We start from the raw sequence: 25,264 nt of genomic DNA on the forward strand, positions 1-25,264 counted from the left end.
AGTTTTAAAGTAAAAAATTTTACTCTACCCCAATTCAACTATATTTTTTTCTAAATTCAACATTGGAATCATTACTGTTTTGTCTTTTTTTTTCATTTAATAACAATTTTCACTTATACTTTTTTCTAACTGTATTTATAATTACTTTTTTAATAATAAATTCTTCACCTGCTTTCACATCTATATATACATACATATATATATATATTATTATACAATAATATATTTGTCAACACTTGCAATCATTACACAAAATCAAGTTAAATTGGATCATGATCCAACTCGAAAACCATACACAAGCTTAATTAGTATAGTTACTTAAAAATTTTGAATAATTTATTAACAATGAAGAGTACATAATTTTAACACAAATAATTTTATCATTGACTTTAACTATCCTCGAGGTTGATTTTATTAAAAGATTGAATAAAAAAAATCCAATTCGCACTTGATTTCATCCTAGCTATGGATTATAACCAGATGGGAATATATGACTCCCTCCATATATATGAGAAACGTTCAACACCAGAGGCTATAGTGATGAAAATCTCGATTAGAGTTTTGCTAAATCTATCTAAAACCTTTTTTTTTTCGGTTACTATCTAATGACCTTTCTAATAGTCCTCCTAATTATTCATAATGATTTGAATGGTAAGTTTATCAAACATTCAAGGGAATTTTCCTAAATCCGAGTATTCGAGGACCTGAAAGGCTCCTTTGTTTATTTTTAGTCACACCAGGGATCCATAATTACAGTCGAACATGTGGCAGATTTTGTTCATCAACGATGGTCGCAAATATTGAAGTCCAATTTATACGTACGTACTGCCCTCGGTTGATTTTTCTAAATGTGGGGGAATATACTGATCGATCAAATTGGAAAGAAAGATTGCACCATGTTTTTACTATAAGAAACTAAGGTGGTGTTTGATAAATTAAGTCCTTAAGAATTAAACACTTAATTAGTTAATGGATGAAATGTATAGGAGGTGGCGAGGAAGAATAATGATGATAAAAGTTTTATGATGAGAAAAGAGTACTAATAAGTGAAAAATAACTTATTTTATTAAATTAAAATTTTCTACTTATTTCATTAAGTAGTTTAGATCATCATATCTCATCTTTCTCTATTTTTACCATTCATTTTCCCATATAATTAACTTATAACTAACTTTTTAAATACTTATTTAATTAAATTGAAATAAACACACCCTACAAATTAAAGAGACCGTTAATACAGTGGCAAGCAAAGACCATTCATGTACATTCTTTCATGGGGCATCGGAGGAGAGGCTGCGTGTTGAATATGAATTTGGTCTCGTCTCCGTCACCCATTTGACCATAAAGTGTGTGAAAAATGTGAGAGCATCATTCTCTTCCTGAATGAGAAGTTTCCTGGAATTAAAAAAGAAAAAAAAAATCCTAAAAAAACAGGAAAAAAAATAAGAGGGATAAAAGTAAAAGGGTAAATTACAAAAAAAAACTCAAATTTTATAAAATGTCTCAGTTTTATCCTAAATTTTATTTTGTAACAGAAAAAATCATAAGTTTTCTAAAATGTCTAAAAACTTACCTCCGTTATAACTTCCGTCAATTTTTGCCTACGTGTGACCTACGTGGACTGTTAAAGGGACCCACCATCAGGAGCAAAAATTAACGAAAGTTATAACGAAAGTCATTTTTGAGATATTTTAAAAAACTTATGGGTTTTTTTGTTACAAAACAAAATTTAAGATAAAACTGAGACTTTTTACAAAATTTGAATTTTTTTTTGTAATTTGCCCAAATTAAAAAAGACAATTTTTTTGGGGGTTAGTTTCATTAAAAAAAACTCAAAATTTTCATATTTGATCAATTCCAATATAAACATTTTTCTTGGCCAGAAAATACATAAATTATTAATTTAATATCGATTTCAGCACGCGTCAACTTTTCTTTGATTTAAACGGGAATTACTAGTGATCGGCATCGTAATTAGTGGTAGCCAGTGACCCTACAAAGTCAATTTTTTTGTTTGTTTGAGATTGAATAGGAGTGTTATTCCACTAAATCCTTTTATCTCAAAGACCTAGTCCTAGAATTCTGGATGGATTTGCGAGTTTTGAGTCAGTACTTTTATGTTGTCAGGGATGTCATGTGTAATGTATGATTTGGGAAGACAATATTCCCTTTATTTGGACAGAGCCAAATAGAGTAAAATTGAAGGGTTAGGGAGAAGCTCATATTGATTTTCAAATATCTCTATACAAGTTTTTCTGCTTTCCATGTCTCCCATTCACACAAAGCCGAAAGAGACAATATATAGAATTAGATCGAACGACGTTGAATAATGCGGAAATGTGACAACATGCACAGTGCTTTAAAAGAAACCTCCGATGATCGATAGCATTTTTTTTTTTATTGGAAGTCACACCAAATAAGTATTATTTCTGCCAGCACACCCGTTGGCATCATAAATTCAGAAAACTTTTGCGTGCTTGATCACTTTTCTCGTATGGGCTTTCAATTCAATAGAGACGTCTGCATAATGTGACCCCGTCTCCAATCGAGACCTGAGATATGTCGATGCGAGGATCGGACGCGAGGAACCTGTTGAGATTCATTATGGCGGCCCTGCTGTCGACAAAGTACTTGGGAACTTCTTTCTTCGTCCTGGAACGTAAAAAGTCATGCACTGATTCTTCTTCAACCACGACAGTAGCGTACCACAGTGTGTTATCATATGCTACGACCCCTCCAACTCGCAGTAGCTTCAGGATTAGCTCGTGGTAGATGCGATACTTAGTCTTGTCCGCATCCACGAACACAAAGTCGAACGCTCCTATGTTATTTTCCTGCACACGAGGTAGTGATTTCAGTTTTATGCAAGTGTTTTTGGTTGTGTTGAAGTTTCTAAGGTAGAGAAGAGGGATCTTACGTCTTGTAATAGATTTTCTAGACCTGAGATGGCATCTGATTGAATGAAGCTGACCTTTTCTGCGACGCCTGCCTTCTGGATGAATGGCAATCCAATTTCATATGCTTGTAGATCCACATCGATCGCTGTTATCTGTTATAGAGAAGGCAGTCAAAGATCGATATATAATCTAATCTCGATATATGGTACATAAACTATAGACAAAAATAGAGGAGGGGAGATTCGTATATATACCTGAGCATCATCGGGCAAAGCAAGGGCGGTGGCGAGGAGTGAGTAGCCAGTGAATACGCCGATCTCAAGAGTCCTCTTAGCATTCATCAACTTCAAAAGCATTGCCAAGAACATTCCTTCATCAACCGGAATGCTGAATTCCCGTCTATATAATGCATATGCGCAATTACTTACAATAACGAATGCATAAATTGCATGAAGAAGAAAATCTAATATGGATCAGCATGTAGAAAGTAGTACTAACAAGTCCCCACACTGTTCGAAGGTGGCCTCCCTCAGTTCCTTCAGCTGTTTGTGTTCTCTGGGATACGCACTCGTCTCGAATATGTACTGTTTGCAACAAAAGATCTCAAAGGTTGAAAAACTTCAAGAATAACCGCCGTTTAAGTATCAAAGACTGTCAATTGGGAGATAGATCCATCTAATTCAAATTAAACTAATACCAGGGCCAACCCGGTCATGGTGTCATGGTTTAAAAGTCCTTCCAAACAGCGAGACAGTGTAGTCAAAGACGGACCATTAAGTAGACAACAGAATACACAATTCTACAAGTAGTACATAGGCATGGGATCGATTTACCGAAATGGCATAGAGAAGGATGCTGACAGATCACGATACAACATCTAATGAAAGGTTTTGGTGATATTGATCCATCTAACCTGCTGAAGATCAATGTTGCATAGGAGCGTTTTCGATACTGTATCCGCCATGCCCCGTATTCCTTTGGTGGCAAATGTCCCACAGACGGACTGTGGACAGCTGAAACTACCTGCAATTTAAGAGGATTTTGCCAGATATTTTTGGGGGCAATTAAAGGTTTTTATTACGTTTTGTGCAATTTAAGGTGCTGATTAATGATAAAAGCTTAGCGAGCACGACAATAACTTCAAATTTCTGAAACTGTTCCCGTTTCTTTTTATTTATGAATTTCGTATTTTGTCATCCGTTTGAATTGAGAAAAACGGGAGAAACAGAAAGGGAAGGGGATACGATACAACTTTCCCTTCCCTCCCGTCCTCGTCTCTACCCTTTTCCTCCATTTAGCTCATACCTGACCAAGCTATAAAGACTAATATTGATGCACTTGCTTTTCTATCTTTAGTGCAAAACGGAGCCGAAGTCCACATTAATGAACTTGCTTAATATATATGCTAAGGAATCACAACGTACGAATGCAAATAGATTAGCTATTTACTGATCAAATTGAAGCCAATCAATGTTGTGCAGAGGACAAAAGCCTATGAATTTCTTTTTCTTAATTAATAAATGTGACTGGCTCCTGTGGATTGCATGGATGAAAGCTTATGTTATCAAGGAAAGTCCCTAGTAATTGTTCTTACGGGTTGAGGAAAGATTTAAGAAGAGCCCGGCTCGAGCTTTTGAGTTGGAGATGAACCCAATTGCTTATAGGCCAAGTAGAATTTTACATGATATCAGAGCCTAGGTTACGCGTAGCGCGCCCACGCGCGTGTGCGCACCCACACCGTGCCAAGCCCAATATGTCCGAGTGCAGCCAAGAGTGTACCTTGTGTTAGTCCCCCCTCATCCGAGCAAGGAAGATGAGTTTGGCTCGAGGTCAATTGTTAAGGGCGGGTGTTTAAGGGCACGTGACAACGTGTAGGCAGAAATAGACTACATATTGCACGTGAGGGCGGGTGTTGAGGAGTAAAATGGGATAAATCCCACATCGGAAAAGAAAAAGAATATCCATGGGTTTATATAAGACTTGGGTACCACCACTTATTAGCTAGAGCTTTTGGGTTGGAGATGGGCTCAATCGCTTATAGGCCCAATTGATATTTTTACACGCAACCGCGGGTATCCTCTTATCAAGTATGAGATTGGGAATGGTTACAAGACATGGTTTTGGTTTGACAATCGTCATCCATTAAGCCCCCTCTAGGACTATGTGCAGGGAAGAGGAATATGGAGTAGAGGGCTGACTATCCAGTCAAGGGTTGGAGAGGTTATTGGTTAAGAGGGATGGAAGTGGAAGCAAAGGACTGCAGTGCTCTCCATCATTCAGGAGAAAGCAACCCATATTATTCCTTGTGCCAGAGGATAGGATTTTATGAGTGCACATCCAAAAGGCAATTTTACTGTTGCTTGCACTTGGAACTACATTCGAAAGAAGATGGCTCAAGTAGATTGGCATAAGCTACTATGGGCTACTCCTCTCATTCCAAGGCACTGCTTTTATCTCATGGCTTGCTATAAGAGATAGGCTATCTACTTTTGACAGAGTATCAAGGTGGAAGAGGGATATTAGCACCACTTGTGTTTTGTGTGAAGCAGCTGTAGAGAAAAGAGACCACATCTTCTTCTGTTGCCATTTTCCTGCAGATGTATGGACAAGAATTCTGTAGATGAATGGTGAAAACAGAAACTGCAGGGATTGGAGGAGTGATTTAAGCTGGGCTGCCCAGAAGTATAAAGGGAAGTCAGTCGAGAATTATAGCTAGACTTACTTTCATGGCATGCTTACATTTACAATGTTTGGAAAGCCAGGAATGACAAAATTTTCCTTGATATTGCCCCATCGAAGGAGAAGGTCCCTAGCATGTGTGAAGCAGGCAGTGAAATGCAGAATTTTTTGGGAGTTCCTGATATGCAGAATACAATCAGGACTGAGGAGCAGAGACTTTTGCTTGCTGCGTGGAGTATTGAGTTCTGAGTCTCCTCCTTTGTATTGAACGTTCATGATGATCCTGTATGCTCTGTGGATGGGTCACAGGAGAGGTTGGCATTTCATCTTTCGACTTGTGTCAGTTAGATTTGTGAGATTTCTTAGTCTAGTTTTGTTTGGGCCTGTGTGTTCTTGAGTGTTAGTGACCCATCCATGATGGACTTCCAGTATATTTGAGTTAATGAAAGGAGCAACACTCTAATGAAAAAAAAAAAAATCGTGACTGGCTTTATTAAGCAACAAAAAAAAAATACAGTACGAGGTGAGAGGAATAAAATTACATATCAAAGTGAGAAAGCTGAGTTTAGTGTAATGGTATCACTCCTGAAATCAAGAAAGCACCGGTTCAAATTTCAAATTTATCTACGGGACTTATGTGCTTTTTATTATTTTTCTTCAATGTACACCTTAATAATTCAGAAGTCCAATTAATTCGATTTGAACTGGGTTAGTTGTAAAGAAATAAAGCTCTCCTAGTCACGTCTGTACTCTTTATTTATTGTTGCCCTATCTTCAATTAGATTGTTAAACCTCTTTTATAACAAAAAGGATTACACATGAAAGCAAGTTCTAACTTCCCAGTGGCGGAAGATGTCCAGAAATTTCATACTCTCTCATAATCATGGATAATCTGTAAATGATAACAAAGTTCACCGAACTTCAGTTATTGTTTCGCAATAATAGCTTCTCACAGCAGGATTAACTGCATTTTATATATTTCGGGTCTATTTACTTACTTTTGAGAAACACTTGAACGTTCAGTTTCAAAATTATAGCGGTAAAAAAAGTAGTTCTTTCTATTCAATATCTCTATGGGGGAAAAGGAATACCAAAAAAGATTTTGAAAATTTTCGTTTATTAACTTTATTGGCAATGGATAATAATGAAAGTGCCTTTTTTTTGGAATAAGACATATCAAATTGATGGTAATGTAAAAACGATTATAAGCCCTGTTTTTACTATTATTCATTTTCGCACTAGAAACACTTTCTCTTATCCCCATGAATTGGATAATACTATGATATTTTCCATCTTTCCATTAGTCCTATTTACTTTGTTTATCGGAGCCATAAGAATTCCGTTTAATCAAGATGAAAGTGATTTAGATATATTATCTAAATTGTTAAATCCGTCTATAAATATTTTACATTAAAATTCAAATAATTCCGCGAATTGGGAGGAATTTGTGACAAATGCAAAATTTTTCCTCAATATAGCTTTTGTAGGAATTTTTTTAGCGAATTTTTTTTTATATAAGCCTATCTGTTCATCTTTACAAAATTTAAACTTACTCAGTTTCTTTTTGTGTCATCGCAATTAATGAATTTGGTTTCTCTGCTCATACCTTGCTCTACAGGCACATCCGCTAAATCGTTGGCCTCTCCAAGTGCTTGCATGGATAAACTTTTCAAGCTTGATCTGCTAAATTTGTTTTGCACATATCGAAACCCATGCATGTAGTTGGCAATGAATTTTTTCTTGAGCTAATCTAGATTATGTAGGTTTTCGATTCAAATTGGATGATCATAAAGCCCATTTTGATACATCCCAAGAAGGAACTACAATCTCAGCAGCTATTTCCAGTTTAGGCTTTAGCAGCTCTTTGATCAGCAATGCTAGGAAGATATTATCATGCCAACCGGCCGAGTACTAAAAATGGTGGACATATGCGACTATTGGTTCACACAACTTCGAGCATCTTATTGGGACCAATCCACATAATACGCTGGGAGATTGCTTCGGAGTTCTACAACATTAAAGGGAGTGAAACTATTAGCGGTGGCGGCACAAATTCACAAAACCATGAGGATTAAATTCTACTAACATGGCATAGCTTGAACGAGCGTTGAGAGTTGAGATTGGTGCATGTCATAAATTTATTGATACAAGATCGGTATAAAAAAAACAAAGCTTCTTCAATGGATTTTCGCTCATTGATCTACTTGTAGGCTTACTGAAATTTTCCGTACTTGTATGTACAAAAAATATTCTTCAAGGGCTCCTTATTTGATTCACTATTGTACGTGATTATATCAATATAACAATATGACTTTTTTTCCCCCTCAAAACTTGACATGGAGGCCCATGAGCTTGATGGGATATGAGGGTTACAAAGCATATTGAACCTCTGTTGATTGGGTGCCTCGTATTCAACCTCGAGAGACTCGAAGATAAAGGAACAGGGTTGGAATGTAGCAGAAGCTCAGGGAGTTATGAGTAGCGAGATCTCGTGACATTGAGGAACCGATGTCATGACATGAGGACGCTCCTGAAACTACAGAGAAGTGGCAATTCGTGGAGTCACTGATCTGCGAGATGTCATGACAACAAGGAACACGTCACAACCATTACCCCTTTGTTCCTAGGCGAGTTGCAGTTTGTTGGAGCAACATAAAACAGATTTCCTTACTTATTCTCAGTCTGATTTGATTTGTACCACTTTCTTTGACCGGGTTTGAGGCCCCATAAATATTTTCTTGTAAACACAACTCATTTTGAACCTCTTAAAAAGCATCGTGAGAGAGTGTAGAGAGAAAAGAGAGGAGAGCTAGTGTTATGAAATTTGGGGCTTAGGGTTCTTCGGGTCTTGATCGATCTTGTAAGCTGTAATCTTTGGTCTTCTAGTGGATTTTCTCTGTGCTCTGATGTCGTAGATGTTTCCTGCTTCGGATTTGACCACGTAAACTTGGTATGTCTTGCTTCTCCTTCCATCTCCTACTCTACTTTGCTGTTTGCTTGTGTTGAGTTTCCTCGATCTCTGTGATTGCTTCCGCAAAACAATTGGTATCAGAGCTTGAGGTTGAGGATGTTGACGAGACTTGACGTAGAGAATTTTGATGGGTCGAACGATTTCGTGTTGTGGAGGATTAAGATGAAAGCTTTGCTTGTTCGACAAGGGCTTGAGGGAGCACTTGAGGGAGAGACAAAGTAGTTGGCCACTATGGAGGAAGAGGAGAAGAAAAAGGTCACGGCGAATACCTTACGGACCATCCAATTGAGTTTGTCGAACAAGGTGCTTCTGGAGGGGTATGATATTAAATCGACTCTGGAGTTGTCGAAAAAGCTTGGATCATTGTATTTGAAGAAGAAATTGCCAAATCGACTATACTTAAAGCAACATTTGTATAGATTCCGGATGACTCTGGGCACCTCGGTTGCCGATCGCATTGACTTGTTCAACCAAATGGTCATGGACTCCGAATGTTGAAGTTGTGGTTGACGATGAAGACTAAGCTCTACTCTTGTTATGTTTTCTATTGGAGTTGTATGAGAATCTTATTGATACGATGTTATATAGTAGGACGAAGCTTACTCTTGAAGATGCGAAGTCGTCTCTACTCTCTAAGGAGTTCATGAGGAAAGTGGTTGAGAATCAATCGGGCGATAGCAATGGTCTTTTTGTATGAGGTCGGGGGATTGAGAAGAATTCTCAAGACCAACAGAAGTTGAGGAGTAAGTCAAGAGGGAATAAAGTAATGCGTTGAAATTGCAAGGAGTAAGGACACCTCAAGAAGAATTGTATGAAGATGAATGGGAAAGGTAAGAATCCTTCGGCCACCACTGAAGTAGTCGAGAGGGATTCGAATGAGGAAGAGCTTGTTCTTGCAGCAACTGAAGCCAGTAAAGCCCACGAGGAAGTGAATGGTGATATACCAGCTACTACATCGGATAGTTCGGAGACTAGTTGGATCTTGGACTCGGGATGCTCCTATCATATGTGTCCCAACCGCAAGCTTTTCACCACGTATGAGAAGATTGAAGGTGGCAAATTCTCATGGGCAATAAGAATACCTACAAGGTAGTTGGTATCGGTCAGGTGCAGATTAAGATGTTTGATGGGATTATTAGAACTTTGTATAATGTCAGACATGTCCCCGAGTTGAAAAAGAATATGATTAGTTTGGGTACTCCTGATCATTGTTATCAGAACCGGACCGGACCGGCCGGTTCGACCGGTCGGACCGGGAACCGGCACCATGTCCGGTCCGGTTCGCCTAAAAAACTGAAATGGCAGCTTTGAACCGCCAGACCCATTGAACCGGCCGGTTTTAAGCAAAATTTCATTAAACCGGCCGGTTCTATGGGTTTTTATGGGTTTCCTATTTAATGTAAAAATTGGTTGGTTGTGTAAAGATTTGAACTCATGACCTCTTGCTTCTCATATTAGCATACTACCAACCAAGCCACCACCACTTTTTTGTTTTTTTAACTCTACTTTTAAGTACTTATTAAAATAAAATATTTATTTTGAAGTAAAAAATATTAAATATAGATAGTTTCTTATACTATTATTATATTTCTTTAAAATCATCATACTTTTATCTTAATTATAATAATTTTTTTAATAATATGAATATTTATTTTATTTTAAATAAACGAGCGGTCCGACCCATCGAACCCCCGGTTGAACCCATAAACCCATGACCTCGTACCCCTTTCGGTTCATCATCCGGTCCGGTTCTGATAACACTGCTCCTGATGGCCTCAGATATGAGTACAAGGGTAAATGTGGAGTCTTGAAAGTGTCGAGGGGAGTCCTTATGGTCATGAAGAGTGTGAAGCACAATGGCTTATACATTTTACAAGGAAGCACCATTATGGGAGCTTCAGCCATAGGTTCAGTAGATCATGATACTATCACAACAAAGCTTTGGCACATGAGGCTCGGATACATGAGTGAGGGGGGCTAATGGAGCTAAGTAAATAGGGATTACTTTGTGGTCAATAGATGGGGACATTGGATCTCTCTAAGCATTGTATATTCAAGAAACAACATAGGGTAAAGTTCAGCACTAGAGTTCATCAAACCAAGGGTATTATACGTTCACTCAAACTTATGGGGTCCTTCTTATGTATCGTCTAAGAGCCGGTACAGCTATATACTAACATTTATTGATAACTATTCAAGAAATATTTGGGTATACTTTATTAAGCATAAGAGTGATGTATTTATGAAGTTTAAGTGCTGGAAGGCACTTGTTGAGCAGCAGATCGGGAAACTGGTCAAGTTGTTGAGGACTGATAATGGTTTGGAGTTTTGTAGTGATGAGTTCAACATATTCTACAGTAAGGGATCGTAAGACACTAGACAATTTCGGAAACGCCACAATAAAATGGAGTCGCGGAGTAGATGAACAGGACAATCCTTGAGGGAGCCCGAAGTATGCTCTCATGTGCAGGTCCCGGGAAGGAGTTTTGGCCGAAGCTTGCAACACAGTCGCCAACCTGATTAACAGATCTCCATCGACTGCCATTGAGTGCATGACCCCAAATGAAAAGTGGAAAAGGTTGCTTGCCAACTATCTTGACTTGAAGGTTTTAGGGTGTATGGCTTATGCTCATGTTAGAGAAAGGAAGCTTGACCCGAGAACCAAGAAGTGCATCTTCCTCAGCTATGCAATGGGGTGAAGGGTTACAGGTTATGATCCAGATGGATTCATCATTAAGCACGATGTGACCTTTGATGAATCGGCTATGTTTAAGTTGAGTTAAAGGGGCTAAAAAAGGGGAGGTGGAGCATGGAGTGTAGGTGGAGCCTAGTGGGAAGCAAGTGGAGCTTGATCTTGAACCATCGGAAAATCCACGAGAAGTTGAGGAAGTCCATCCCGAGCTTCCTTAAGAGCAGCTGCAACAATGTCTTCTCCAAGACTATATTCTCGTTAGAGATAGGGAGAATAGGTAGGTAAAACTTCCTCAGAGGTACGGTCAAGCAAATCTGGTAGCTTATGCATTGGGTGTAGCAAAAGAGATTGAGGATAACGACTTGCCGAGCTACATGGAACTATACAAAGCAAGGACTCGGTGTAGTAGGGAGCAGTCATGACCAAGAAAATGGAGTCGCTTTGGAAGAATCAAACACGGGAGCTTGTGAAGCCTCCCAAGAATCAAAAGATTGTGAGGGTGCAACTAGGTCTACAAGAAGGAGGAAATCTTGGGAGGAAGGAGTTCAAGGTATAAGGCAAGATTGATGACGAAGGGCTTTACACAGGATAAAGGGATGGACTTCATGAAGTATTTTCTCTAGTTGTGAAGCACACTTCTATTAGGGTGCTACTTGCGTTGGTGGTCTTATACGACCTCAAGCTTGAGTAACTCGATGTCAAAACCACGTTTCTTCATGGAGAGCTTGAGGAGCGGATCTACATTAAGCAACCGCAGGGATTCATTGTTCCTTGAAAGGAGGACCATGTTTGCTTGTTGAAGAAGTCCCTCTATGAGCTTAAGCAATCACCCCGACAATGGTATAAGAAGTTTGATTCGTTTATGCGCAACAATGGTTTCACTCAAGACAAGTATGATTGTTGTGTGTATGTGAAGAAGCTCTATGATGGCTCCTATATTTATCTAATGTTATGCGTTGATGATCTTGTTGATTGCTGCAAAGAGTAGGAAGGAGATAGACATGATGAAGTCTCAGTTGAATGGTGAGTTTGAGATGAAGGACTTGGGAGCTGCGATGAAGATACTTGGCATGGAGATTTGCAAGGATCGAGTTGCAAGGACATTATTCCTATCTCAAAAGGGCTACATCGAGAAGGTTCTGCAACAGTTTAATTACGCTAGTTCAAGTCGATTGGTACGCCTCCTGCTTCGCACTTTGGTCTATCTGCTACTATGTCACCATCCATTGATGAGGAGGCTCAGTGCATGTCGAGGGTTTCCTATGCTAGTGTGGTAGGAAGCTTGATGAGTGCTATGATTTGTACTAGACCTGACATAGCTCAACTGTAAGTGTGAAAAGCTGATACATAGTTAATCCCGGGAAGGATCACTGGATAGCGGTGCAGTGGATTCTTCGTTATCTTAGAGGTTCTACAGATGTGGGCTTGATGTTCAGTAAAGGCAAAAATGTCTCGTGCAGGATTTTTGAATATACAGACTCTAGGACTATGGAACGGATAGAGAAAATAGGAAGTCAATGACCGAATATGCCTTCGCTTTGTCCGATTGTACTGTGAGTTGGAAGGCGGTCTTGTAGTCCACAGTTGCTCGTCGACAACAAAGGTAGAGTACATGGCCCTAGTAGAAGCAATGAAATAGAGTATCTAGTTACAAGGACTTATTGGGGACTTTGGCGTTGATCTTGAGAAGTCGGTGGTGTACTTTGACAGTCAGAGTGCCATTTGCTTCACAAAGAACTAGGTCTACCATGGGAGGACCAAGCATATTGATGTCCGCTATCACTTTATTCGGGAGGTTACTAGTCAGGGAGTAGTGGAGATCGAGAAGGTCGGGACAACCAACAATCCAGCGGACATTTTAACAAAACTCGTGACCATGAATAAGTTCAGGCACTGCTTGGACTTGTTGAACAATTACAGAACTTGAGGTAGAGCCCCTGTGGGGGCAAGCATGGAGCCAGAGACTTGCGAATATGTTGAAGATTGGAGAGATGAGGTCGAATACGATGCAAGGTGGAGATTTATTGATTGGGTGCCTCGTATCCAACCTCGAGAGACTCGAAGATGAAGGAAGAGGGCTGGAATGCAGCAGCAGTTTGGGGAGCTCTGAGCAGTGAGATGTCATGACCGTGAGGAACATATGTCATGACATGAGGACACTCTTGAAACTACCAAGAAGTAGAAATTTGTGGAGTCACCGATGTGCGAGATGTCATGACAATTAGGAACAGATGTCATGACAATAGGGAATAGATGTCGCAATCATTACCCCTCTGATCCTGGGTGAGTTGCAACTTGTTGGAGCAACCCAAAACAGATTGTCTCACTTGTTCTCAACCCGATTTGATTTGTATCACTTTTTTTTACCTAGTTTAACGCCCTATATATATTCTCTTGTATTCTCCTGTAAACACAACTCATTTTGAACCACTTGAAAAACATCATGAGAGAGTGTAGAGAGAAAAGAGAGGAAAGCTAGGGTTTTTCAGGTCTTGATTGATCTTGTAAGTTGTAATCTCTGGTCTTCTCGTGGATTTTCTCTACACTCTGGCGTTGTGGATGTTTCCCGCTTCGGATTTTACCACGTAAATTCGGTGTGTCTTACTTCTCCTTCCATATTATAATTGATTGGGTAGAGTCAAATTACCATAGATTAGTGGAAATAGGTGCAGTGCAGCAGTGCAATTTCCTACCCAAAATTATAAGGTTTTGTGTTTGACTATCGTTAGTGCAATTTTATCTCGCCTTCTCTCTCTTTTCATCTTTCTCTTGGCTAAATCTATTGACTGATTTGACTCTTGTATTCTTATGAAATTATTGCGCCAGAGCCGTCTAAAAAGTTATTCCAGTAGAGTTCTTAATTTAAGTAGATGTTAAATATATAGAGCATAATGTTTATTATATTCCATTAGACTAATATTGATGCACTTGCTTTTTCATCTTCAGTGCAAAATGGAGCCCAAGCACGTATTAGTGCACTTGATTAATCTATATGCTAAGGAATCATAACGTCCAACTGCTAATAGATTAGCTATTTACTGATTATATTGAAGCCAATTAATGTTGCCCATTAATATTTTTCTTACCTAGTACACGTGACTGGCTTTATTAAGAAAAACACTACACTGCAAGGTGGGAGGAGTAAAATTACACATGAAAGTTCACCCAGAAAAAAAAAATATATATATATATATATATATATATATATATAATTCAGTTTGAACATGATCAACCATTAAAAAATAAAGCTCTTTCAATCTTGTTTGCACTCTATCTATTATTCTCCTAACTTCGATTAGATCCATAAAACTTTTTTATAGCAAAAAGGATTACACATGAAAGCAACTTCTAACTTCCAATCAGCGGAAAATTTCCAGAAAACTCCTACTACTATAATTATAATAGAGAATCTCAAAATGATAACAAAGTTCACCGAACTTCATATATGGGTTACCAATTAAGAATCTAAAACAATTGTAGAGAACATAAGCATGTCAAGGGAACTAAAAGAACCTGTCACCGCAATGAATTCGGTTTCTCTACTCGTACCTTTGCCCTGCAAACACATACGCTATATCGTTGGCCTCTCCAATCACGTGGATGGATAAACTCTTCAAGCCTCATATATTTAATTTGTTTTGCACATATAGAAGCCCATGTATGTAGTTGGTAATTAATTATGTGTTGAGCTAATCTAGGTAGCGTAAGTTTCGATTCGGATTGGATGATCATGAAGCCCATTAAGGTACAACACAAGAAGGAATGATAGCAGCAGGTTTTTCCAGTTTAGGCTTTAGGGGCTCTTTGGTTGGCATTGTGAGCAAGCTATTATCGAGCGAAACGGTCGAGTACCGAAAATTGTGGACATGTGCGACAATCGGTTCACAAAACATTGAAGCGATCCACAGTTTAAGCTAGAGATTGCTTCGGAGTTCTACAACATCGAAGTTTGGGCAAGTATTAAGGGCGCAAATTTATAAAACCATGAGGATTAAATTCTGCTAATATGAGGTCACTTCAACACGTTGAGAATTGAGATGGCGCATACTGTCAAATCATTAAGAGAAAACGTGGATTTATAAATTAGAGATACAATCGGATATCAAAAGACCTTCTTCAATGGGTTTTCACGCATCAATCTACTTGAAGCCCATTGAGGCCCATAAGCCCTTAGGGACATAAGAGGGGAAACCATGCATATGAAACCTCACTAACAAGAATTGAATACACAGCCTCTTAGTTCGAGATCGAGACTCAATATCAGTGTACAAAATATTATATTTGGTGAGTAGAATCAAATTACCTTATTTGAGAAAATGATAATATGCCAACATGTGAAGTACTCTGAAAACAGGTGGTGAAGTAATACAATTTCCTATTTGAAATTAAAAGATTTTGAGCTTGATTCTTGTCATTGCAACTTTGTATCTCCATTTTATCTCTTTTAATCTCTCTCTTTGCTAAACTCATTGATTAATTAACTCATGGATTCTTAAGAAATCATTGCGCCAGAATAGTCTAATAAATTATTCCATTAGAGTTCATCGTTTAGGTAGATCTTAAATTGCGCATAATATTTATTAGATCTCAATGTATTCACTGAGATTAACTCCACGGGTTATAGACTTGGCCATTATAACTATGAGTTTTTTTTAGGGATAATTGCGTCATATAACCTAACGTTTGAATGAATTTTTAGTTCTAATCCAAATTTGATTTTTTACCTGAGATATCCTAACATTGACGTGTTGATTTCACATCTATCCCTACCGTATTTTTTGGTCCAAAATTGACAGAATTGCATACGTGACACGTTAATTTTGTAACAAGTGTCGGAACATATGTGAAATTAACGTGTCACGTATGCAATTCCGTCAATTTTGGACAGAAAATTAGCGTCGGGATAAATGTGAAATCAACACGTCAACGTTGGGATATCTCATGCAAAAAAACAAGTTTGGACTAGAATTAAAAATTTCTTTAAATGTTAGGTTATATGATGCAATTAACCATAGGACGTCTATAGACCCATTATAACGAAATAGAATACCTAACAAAGTGACACAAATTGCTTTACTACAAACATTGAATCTAAGACCTTTGAATTACCGGCCAAAATGTGTTTCACCATATTACATACTCCGTTTCTCTGCTTTCTGTGGGTTTTTAACCTTGATATGCTGGAATAGTATTTATTTTTGTTTAACACGCAAGGAGGACACAAGACGGTAAAAACCCCAAAAAAAAAAACACGGTGAACGAAAAAGGGGAAAAAAGAAGAAGAAGAAGATATAAAAAAAGAGGAAAATATGAAAAGTAAAAATGTCAAATTATTCATCTCCGTCAAATGAGAGCTACCTAGGCTTTGACGACTTTAGCAATAGAGAAAGCAGCGGCGGAGGCAACGGCTCCGATAAGGACAGTTTGGAGGGCACTCTTGAAGGGCTGGTTGCCGGTGAAGTGTCCCTTCACGAACCCAAATATCAAAAGCGCCACCAGCGTTAAGACAACGGAAGCCCCCAGGGCCCGGGTTGCAATGGGTATGACCATGTAGGGCACTAGGGGCACTATCCCTCCGACAATGTAAGAGAACGCGATGGTCAGGGCGCTCCAAAGAGCCCTCCTCGGGTCGGGCTTCTCCAGGCCTAGCTCGAACCTGCACTCACGAACCATGTGTGACTTATGTAGCGGGACGTATATTTTTGATCAATGTAAGAGGAGAACATACGATAAATTGAATGAACAAATCTCGAATGTGATGGAGAACCACTATCACTAAGTAACCTATAACCAAATCTATAATCATTTGATTCTAAATGGAGAATAATATTATTGCATCAAATCCCTTTTCTCGGGAAATAAAAGTTAAAAATGCGGGTGGGGTTGCTTACTTCATCATAAAGTCGACCCAAGCGTCGGGATTCCTCTGTAAAGCGCTGACCACGGGACCATACTCATGTGGTTCGACTCCATACTGTGCTAGTATTTCTGCCACTTCCGCTGCCTCTGCAATCATATAATTTTTCACTTTCCATAGTTATGAAGACGATAATCATGAATCGGTATATAATTGAATTCCGTACATCTTTCTCGGTTACACGATGGACCTTTTTCAATTGGCACACATGGTATGAAATGCGATTCGCGGGGTCAAATATTGATAAAGTGAAGTATCAATGTGAAAGTCGTGTCCCATAATTACTCGGGCCGATGTCCTAAATTTCATCATGACACTCATTATGAGGCCCCCGTATGTCTCCGGTAATTATTCATGCCGAGCATATTCAAAATCGATCGAACACAGACGGTTATATATCTCTTTACCTATATCAGGAACGCTAACGATCTCCTCTTGCTCCCTCTTCAGCTCCCTTGCGTAATGGTCAGCTTCACTTTTAGCTGCGAGATACCTGCATCGATTACGATTACAGTTTACTTAATTAGCATGCATCGAAGAAAATTGTCTATTGAGAAATGCCCCTAATTGCTTTATGATATTCTAAATATATAGGATTTTCGGTCCATTCTGTTCCATTTTGTCAAACTACACGACATTTAACTGTCAAACATCTATTATGAATGCCTTGAATTAATTCTCAGTGTCCCGAAATGTATCTAGCTAGAGAGAGATGAATTTGATACTGTTAGAGTCGTAACATTTCAGCAACCACATTAACTATCAAGTTCCAGTGCATTTCCGGAACATGCATACCCGCCAAGCCCCATGGAGATGGCACCGGCTGCAACTTCAGCTACGCCGGCGACTAGAATGATGGACGAGGGTACATTTGCCCCCGACAAGCCTGCAGCAAGCGCGAAAGGGACCGTGAGGCCATCCGAAACACCGAGGATGATGTCCCGGACGACCTCGCTCGACATGAAATGTTTCTCCTCGTGCTCGTTGAGCAGCAGCCTCTGCTTCTCCAAGTCCGTGTAGCCATTGATCTCTCCCATTATCTCAACTACTGGAAAGAAAAACTCTTCAAGTTCAAGGAGAAGTCTAGTAATTCTTTGATCAGTTCAAAGTTGACACACGCAAAGATGTGTCGAAGGTTGGGTTTTATAGAGGGAGAGAAGATGAAAAATTTGGGGTTTTTAAATTTTCTTTTTACTATCTCGTACAAGTGGGAAAATGGATATATCAATAGTAATATTGGGAATCATTAATTGTTTTGTCTGTTTGCATATCAATTACCATGAAGATGCCTTAGGCACTTATTTTCTTAAAAAGGCACGAGCTGACCACATGGGCTATTAGGTAATATTGATTTTCCTCTTAATGGTGACTTAATTTGATCATGAAATACTTTCAATAATTTTTATATCTTTATAATATATGTAATTAAATTGGTATACTAAACACTCAATTTACCATCGAACAACGCTGCAATCACCTTCTAATAGGGCCTTTTCACCTTTGACATCTATCTATGTTGGGGATTCCACAGGGATGAAGGGTGAAAAGGTCCCCTTGTGAATTGAAAAGATAAGGACTTCGCTAAAGCTGCATTTGCTTTTCTCACCCCCCAAAAAAGCTGCATTTGCTTTAGGCTCTCTTATCGTTTTCTGTTGATTCCTACCACCTTCTTGTGATCCCCATCCACACCGAAAAGAAAATCAACACTTTTTTTTGTCAATAGTAAACTTTTGTTGAAGAGCAAACATAATCACAGGAAAGCATCCATAAATTTCTTCACCATATATTCTTTTTTTTTTTCTTATAGGCATCTTTACTATATTCTTAAATTTTGAGTTGAGACTTATCAATTAATTTGATTTTCCTAGTCTTGAATATGAGAAGATTCCTGTATATTTTTTTTAATAACAACCGGTCTAAAAATTATTCTAATTCAGAAATCCCTTTCATAATGACATGATCGTAATTATTACAATATTCATGGGTCAAATTATATGTAAGAATACAATTAGGACTATTTTTTTATAGAGAATATAACATTTTACTATTATAAAGGAAATTCAAAAGCAAGGAAACATAAAGTTAAATAAAGACGTGTAGGCCTATAAGGAAGAATTCGATATATATGATATGAAAGACACGTTATCTTGTTTTTTTTTTCCCTGAAAATAAGATATGTATGTTAGTTCTGTAAGGTTCATTGAGTCTACATTATAAATTTAATTTACCCTTAAAAGGCAGTACACTGATATTTAGTTTATAGTTTCATGAAGGAAAAAAGGACAAAAAAGGAAGAGGAAGAAAACAAAAGGTTTGGTTTGGTTTGGTTTTGAATATTCAGTGTGGATATGATCTTGAGTGGATATATGGGGCGTGTGCCAGACATAAGCCTGCCCGTTGCCTTTACAAAATACAAACTTTTTCCAAAGCCAATTTTTGTGGGTGAGATTTGAATAGGAGAGGGGAATCCATGGCAAGTGGGAACTCGGCACATAAAGGAATCACTTTTAATTATTCTAGGAAGGATTTGTGACAGGACAAATTTATACATGGGGCTCTTACAACGTGCTACAATTGGGCGCTTTGAATTCCACTTCCCGTTGAATGGTCTTATAATTCTGCCCGGGACCATGAGATACTTCCAAAGATCGTGGGTAATGCGATCGGATCGAAATCGTTCTTTTTGCACATGCAATAATCTCTCTTAATGGTGATCGGTTCATCCACCAACCGATTGCCATTGTCTCCCTTCTCAGTTTATTATTTCCTAAACTTCTCTGTTAGGGATTATGCTCTCATTAGCGGTTAATTTCGAATATATAGCTAGAGATAGATAGTAAGTATGCTGCACCGTTTATATATCAGAAGGAAAACCTTGTTCTAAGCTACTGGTTAATAATCATACCTTCGTTGCCAACGTACTCTTGTTGGAATTACATATAGCAACAACCAATAGGCATAGCAATTTGAAGCTAGATGTGCCTTAGATTGATTCGATCAATTTAGTCTTGATACTATGGTACAGTATGGTACGTTTGTGGACACTAATATATTTAAATTACAAGTAGAAAACTCATTACATATATATTTTTTGGAAATTGATAGGTTTAGAACAAGAAAAATAAAACCTAGTAAAGAAATACATTTATCTCATGATTACGAGAATCAAACTTAAAAATCTCTTATCAGTGTGTTTAATTGTACTTCACCCTCCTTAACATATTTTGTTTTGTTCTTATCATATGGAGTGCATGAAAATTATTTAGCTCTCCCTTTTTTTTTGTGTGAATTATAATATCGGAAGTCCAATTGAATTTCGACTAATCTAATCGAGTCGGATCGATTCATAAAAGGATAAAATTCTCACTGCGTGAATTTTTTTACATTAATAAGAATTCGAATTCAAAATTTTATTTAAGCGAAACATATATAACTCTTCTTTGTTCTCCCTGGTGGGATTCAATATTCCACATGCCATATTGGAAAACTAAATTAAAGTGTATACGTTTAATTAGCACATATGACATATATATCCAGCTTTTGGGAGAACATAATAATTACAATGCACAGCTTTTCTCCACACTTGCAGTTTCTGATATATAATTATTTAATCAATCTCGATGATGTTTATCATATAAATTAACACAGCACTCACATAGAGCCATACGGATTCCTTTAGTTTGCTGAAAAACTATCCTCTCCTTCTGGCAATTCCATTATGGCGCCAGCTCCATTAAGGGTGGTAAATGATTAAAGATAGCCACGTGGGTTGTCTAGGAGAACTACCAAGGTTCATACTTGTTCAAATTTGAAGGGGATTTATAATTAATTGCGCTAACCACGGATTGATTACCTTAAATAATAATAGGCATGACAAGTCCCACTGATAAAAATTATACGTGTAATTTTTTTTATTTCAGTTGGAGGAATATGTGTGTTATTATACAGTACCTTTTTATGTTCTTTCTATGTTATAATATTCTGAGGGAAAAAAATTTTGCTCCTACTTCTCATTATTCCCTTCAAAACTCACCTAGAGAAAACAAAAGCCGATCAAAGCACATTTTTGAACAAGTAGCATTTCACATAGAGCGCCCCATTTTTCCCACTAGATTATCACTATAATAATTTGAATGTGATAACTTATCCAATAACACAAAAGTAATTATCTCATAGTGTTATATGATATATATATCATCTCGGGATTGAGTAAAAAAATGCTCATATGAATTACTGTTTATTCCATGGATGTGTAAATCTGTAAAATAATCAATACAAAAAGCATAGTCGAAACGTTAGATAATTAACACTTTAGATTAATAGCCCATAAGTGTATTATTTTATTAATTGTAGGATTTCTTGAGTTTAAGATCAACCTAACTAATCCCTTCTCCACTCGGTTTCTTGTAATTGATTGGTGCATGTGTCCGTAGTTCGTTGTGGTTGGTCGATCAACTCAATGTGCTGAATTCCTAACCACATGGTGTCCAAACAATGCTTGAGACATCATCAGCAATGTCAGAAGAGATATCCCAAAAGAATTTATCTTCCCTTTTTGCTGGGCGTTGATGATTGAATCTGCTTTTCTAGCTTTTCTCGTGGTTCATATGATGTATGTATCTTTAACCAAACAATGGCCGCGTGCTGGGCACACGCACCAGGCAAAAAGGATGGGAAAAAGTTAACAAATCAATCGATCGGGTGGGTGAGTGGGGGATTTTAGCTTAGCTTCATGGGGGTCCACGACTATGATTGATCTTTGTCGAGCCACACACCCCACCGGGTCTAAAAGGACCAGATCCATGATGATGTTATACATTATCGGAATAAGAGAGCCTCGACGCATGCGTAGATCTAATTGGAATTAATACATGTGTGAGATATTAACGAGAGAGTATATTCTTTGTATAACCACGAGTACGATTGCTCTTTGTCGAGTCACACACCGCCTGGTGCAGAAGGAAACCGGATCTATGATGTTGTTACGCGTTTTTGGAATAAGCGAGTATCGATCTGTAGATACCTAATGGGAGTTAATATGTATGTGCGATCTTAACGAGACAATATAGTCTTTGTATGAAATCCGTCTATAATAAGGGATTTTGTGTGTAAGTTATTATCGAGCATTTCTGGTGATAGTATATGATCTCCATAAATCCTCTTGGGATTCTTCATTTCAATAGACATACATGTCGAGCGAGAAGCACACTGGCAGCTAATTCTAGTATTTTATGGATAGAATCATAGAAGGATTTTCTGATTTCAAGAAAAACATGGGTGAAGATATTCGTTGAAACTTTTTTTGTTCTTTTTCTATGTGAAATTACGGGGCGTAAGCTCTGTTGAGTTTTCTAATTGAATTTCACTAATGCAACAATCTCGGTTTAACCAATGTATGTAAATTGTACTGCTATTATTACGACACGATAAAAAGACTCTGCATTATCCTTCTAGCTAGGTTTGTAATGGCTTTTGACTCTCGAGAGAAAATTTTAAATGATCATGCCTCGTACTAATGTAACGTGAAAAAATCAACAAAAATTATTTAAATAAAAAATAATTATAACAATTATCCGAGTGATTAACATCAATTCCTTTTATTCCATACAATTGAATTGATGCTTTCTCATGACACGTGACGAAATAAGATTACCCAACAACTTCTTGTTGCACGGTGACTCTGTCATATAATAAAATGGAAGGTACGTAGATTTACCTATAATGCATGAGTTCGGAAATCATTGGAATAATCTTGTCATCAAATAGGTCGATTCTCAAACGGGGTTATGGGAATTAGACTCGAATGAACCGTTCTAAAACAAAGCAACTCTCGCGGGCAATTTATGTAAGGAGATACTGCGCGTCGGCTCACTTGAGATTACCATGTAATTCTTTTCTTTTTTTTTTGTCCATTTAAAATATATATTTTTTAGGATTATATATGTATTTGTTTTTGGCATTATAGGTATTCATTATTAATTATTTTTTCCAATGCACTTTAAAAAAAAAATTATCCTTTCCAACTGTTCAATTTCAACCAAAATGAATGTTATGACAGTCTCGACAACCAAAATGCCATCCTCTTGCTGACTGTAGTGGATATGATTAGTTCGATTTTATGGTTGAAAAAATAATTAGTTTGATAAACATTAGAGATAGAAACAAAAATTCATTATTTTCTTATATAATTTGCCGTTCCAAAAATGCAATCTAATCAATTTTGTACATAACATACTTTTGAAAAAAGGACCTACATCCTTTTATCTCCCTTTTTTTTTTAATTTAGAAATTTGCCCACACTTCGGCCCTCCCCTCCCCCCGAAAAGTAACTTGCAGAATTATCACAAAGTCTAAGCCATGCTAATCCCGCTTCAAAATTTCCAGTGGAGCTAACCGTATACAATCATCAGTCAAACAAATTTTTCAATTCAACTCAATTTACAGCTTCTTACAAAGTACATTGTTTAAAAAAGACAGACATGGGAAGAACCAATTAAAAGTGATTGTTAATGATATTTTAGCCTCTTCAGTTCAGGTCTCCAAAATTTTCCGCATAAAACTACTAGGAAGAACGAAAGTTTCACAATGATCATCCTCAGAGGCAATGTTGGCACAAAGTTCCACTTACGCATAAACTTGTTAACAAAACATATTGAAGACCGGACAGCTAGATTGTAATGATGCTTATGCCTAAGAACTGAAAACAAGACATTCGCACAAAAGTTTCGAGACCTTCATAAACCAGAAGAGTGCAAAATTTTCCTCAAGAAAAGGAGAGAACAGGATGAGGGATAAGGTCAGTCAAGGTCCCTTTCCTTCCATTGGATCTATCTGCCCCTCACCCTATCAGGAATAAAGCAGTAGAAGATGCAAGAAATAGAAATAAGACAATGTCCATATGATCTTAAAAAACGGTATTTGCAATTACAAAACAAGTACTGCCCTTTCATCCTACTCCCTTCCCATCGCCGATAATGCATACTCCCTTCCCGTCGCCGATAATGCAAACAATATCCCTCATCATCATGACCTCATTCAAAGAGAGGAGGGGAGCAAGGATGGGACATTCAATCACCAAATTACATAAATATGACTAAAATGCAAAGGCAATATGGGATATATTTTTCCAAAAATTTGAACGACCAAACAACATTTGAAATTGTTCATTGCTTTTTTCAGATATTTCTCCTGCCAATTTTGCAATCAAGAAATAGCAGTAATTAACAATGGAGGTGCAAAGCTCACGGCCCACTCTTCTCTTATCCCTTTGAAAACCTCCTAGGACCCCTGTCCTCTGTCCCAAGATATGATATGCTCAAAAGCAGAAAAATAATTATTCAGAAAATAATAAAAGATAAACTACTACTACTCATATAGCATATGAAGCAAATGGCCATGATCTTCAGCCTCTTCAGTTCAGGTCTCCAAAGAAATAGCAACTAATCATAAAGCATATGAAGCAAAAATATTTCAGCCTTCAGTTATAATTATTAAATCTACTGCAAATGATCAGAAGAATACGCTGCCAGCTTTACTCTACCCTGGATGCTTTCTATCACCATATTCATACTTGAACTCTCACACTCCCTGGAGGTCACATGAACCGTTCGAACGCCATCCACACTGTATATATCCTCACCATCGTGTCTCAAATGCTTTCAACTACACTATGGGATTGGGATATAGCAAGAAATAGCAAATGATTCTAATTGTAGACAAAAGTAGCTCCTGAGTTTGGCTACTTTAAAGTAATGACACAGACCCATTACTCCAACTTTGGTGTCTTCTGAAAACAAACTTTTAATACTTTGTTTGGATACAAAGGAGTGGAGAGATGGGGAAGGAAAGGATAAGAGGGGTGAGTGGTAAAGAGGATATAGAAACCCACATTTGGACTAAAACTAAAAAGCGGATGGAGGGCATAATAAAATAACCCACCGAAGCATTAGTTGTAAGATAAATAATTTTAGTGCACATACGTTCTTACCCTTATTGAGAAGGGGAAAAACAAATTTAAATATAACAAATTAGGTTTTTTTTAATACGTTAAAACATTTTACAATCTCTGACCCCATTATTTCATGCAAATGATGGAATGAAGACTTGAG

The 25,264-nt window shown here is 37.7% G+C and overlaps 2 protein-coding genes and 1 non-coding gene across 3 annotated transcripts; all 3 read right to left on the bottom strand.

The window, feature by feature from the left end:
• Positions 1 to 2,288: 2,288 nt before the first annotated feature.
• On the bottom strand, positions 2,289 to 4,150 carry LOC116195207 (caffeoyl-CoA O-methyltransferase-like). The gene is made up of 5 exons (XM_031524202.1): positions 3,811 to 4,150; positions 3,396 to 3,481; positions 3,152 to 3,296; positions 2,918 to 3,049; positions 2,289 to 2,834 (listed from the first exon to the last, which is right to left on the bottom strand). The coding sequence occupies exons 1-5, from the start codon at positions 3,859 to 3,861 to the stop codon at positions 2,508 to 2,510; spliced, it is 741 nt and encodes a 246-aa protein (XP_031380062.1). The 5' UTR covers positions 3,862 to 4,150; the 3' UTR covers positions 2,289 to 2,507.
• A 12,161-nt stretch (positions 4,151 to 16,311) lies between these two features.
• On the bottom strand, positions 16,312 to 18,280 carry LOC116194456 (vacuolar iron transporter 1). Its single transcript, XM_031523263.1, has 4 exons — positions 17,952 to 18,280; positions 17,564 to 17,649; positions 17,131 to 17,245; positions 16,312 to 16,895 (listed from the first exon to the last, which is right to left on the bottom strand). Exons 1-4 carry the CDS (start codon positions 18,191 to 18,193, stop codon positions 16,598 to 16,600), a joined length of 741 nt encoding a protein of 246 aa, XP_031379123.1. The 5' UTR covers positions 18,194 to 18,280; the 3' UTR covers positions 16,312 to 16,597.
• A 5,396-nt stretch (positions 18,281 to 23,676) lies between these two features.
• On the bottom strand, positions 23,677 to 23,759 carry LOC116198318. Its single transcript, XR_004155255.1, has one exon. It is a non-coding gene; the product is annotated as a small nucleolar RNA Z159/U59 (small nucleolar RNA).
• Between the last annotated feature and the right edge of the window lie 1,505 nt (positions 23,760 to 25,264).

Source organism: Punica granatum, chromosome 2 (assembly GCF_007655135.1).
Source record: "Punica granatum isolate Tunisia-2019 chromosome 2, ASM765513v2, whole genome shotgun sequence".
In the NCBI taxonomy this organism is placed as follows: Eukaryota; Viridiplantae; Streptophyta; class Magnoliopsida; order Myrtales; family Lythraceae; genus Punica; species Punica granatum.

Coding starts and splice junctions, on each gene's coding strand:
- LOC116194456 (XM_031523263.1), bottom strand. CDS start 18,193: ATGGGAGAGATCAATGGCTACACGGACTTGGAGAAGCAGAGGCTGCTG. Junction 17,650..17,951: donor ATCTCCATGGGGCTTGGCGG/GTATGCATGTTC, acceptor TAATCGATGCAG/GTATCTCGCAGCTAAAAGTG. Junction 17,246..17,563: donor CGTTAGCGTTCCTGATATAG/GTAAAGAGATAT, acceptor ATATGATTGCAG/AGGCAGCGGAAGTGGCAGAA.
- LOC116195207 (XM_031524202.1), bottom strand. CDS start 3,861: ATGGCGGATACAGTATCGAAAACGCTCCTATGCAACATTGATCTTCAG. Junction 3,297..3,395: donor TTCGAACAGTGTGGGGACTT/GTTAGTACTACT, acceptor TGCATTATATAG/ACGGGAATTCAGCATTCCGG. Junction 3,050..3,151: donor CTTTGCCCGATGATGCTCAG/GTATATATACGA, acceptor TCTCTATAACAG/ATAACAGCGATCGATGTGGA.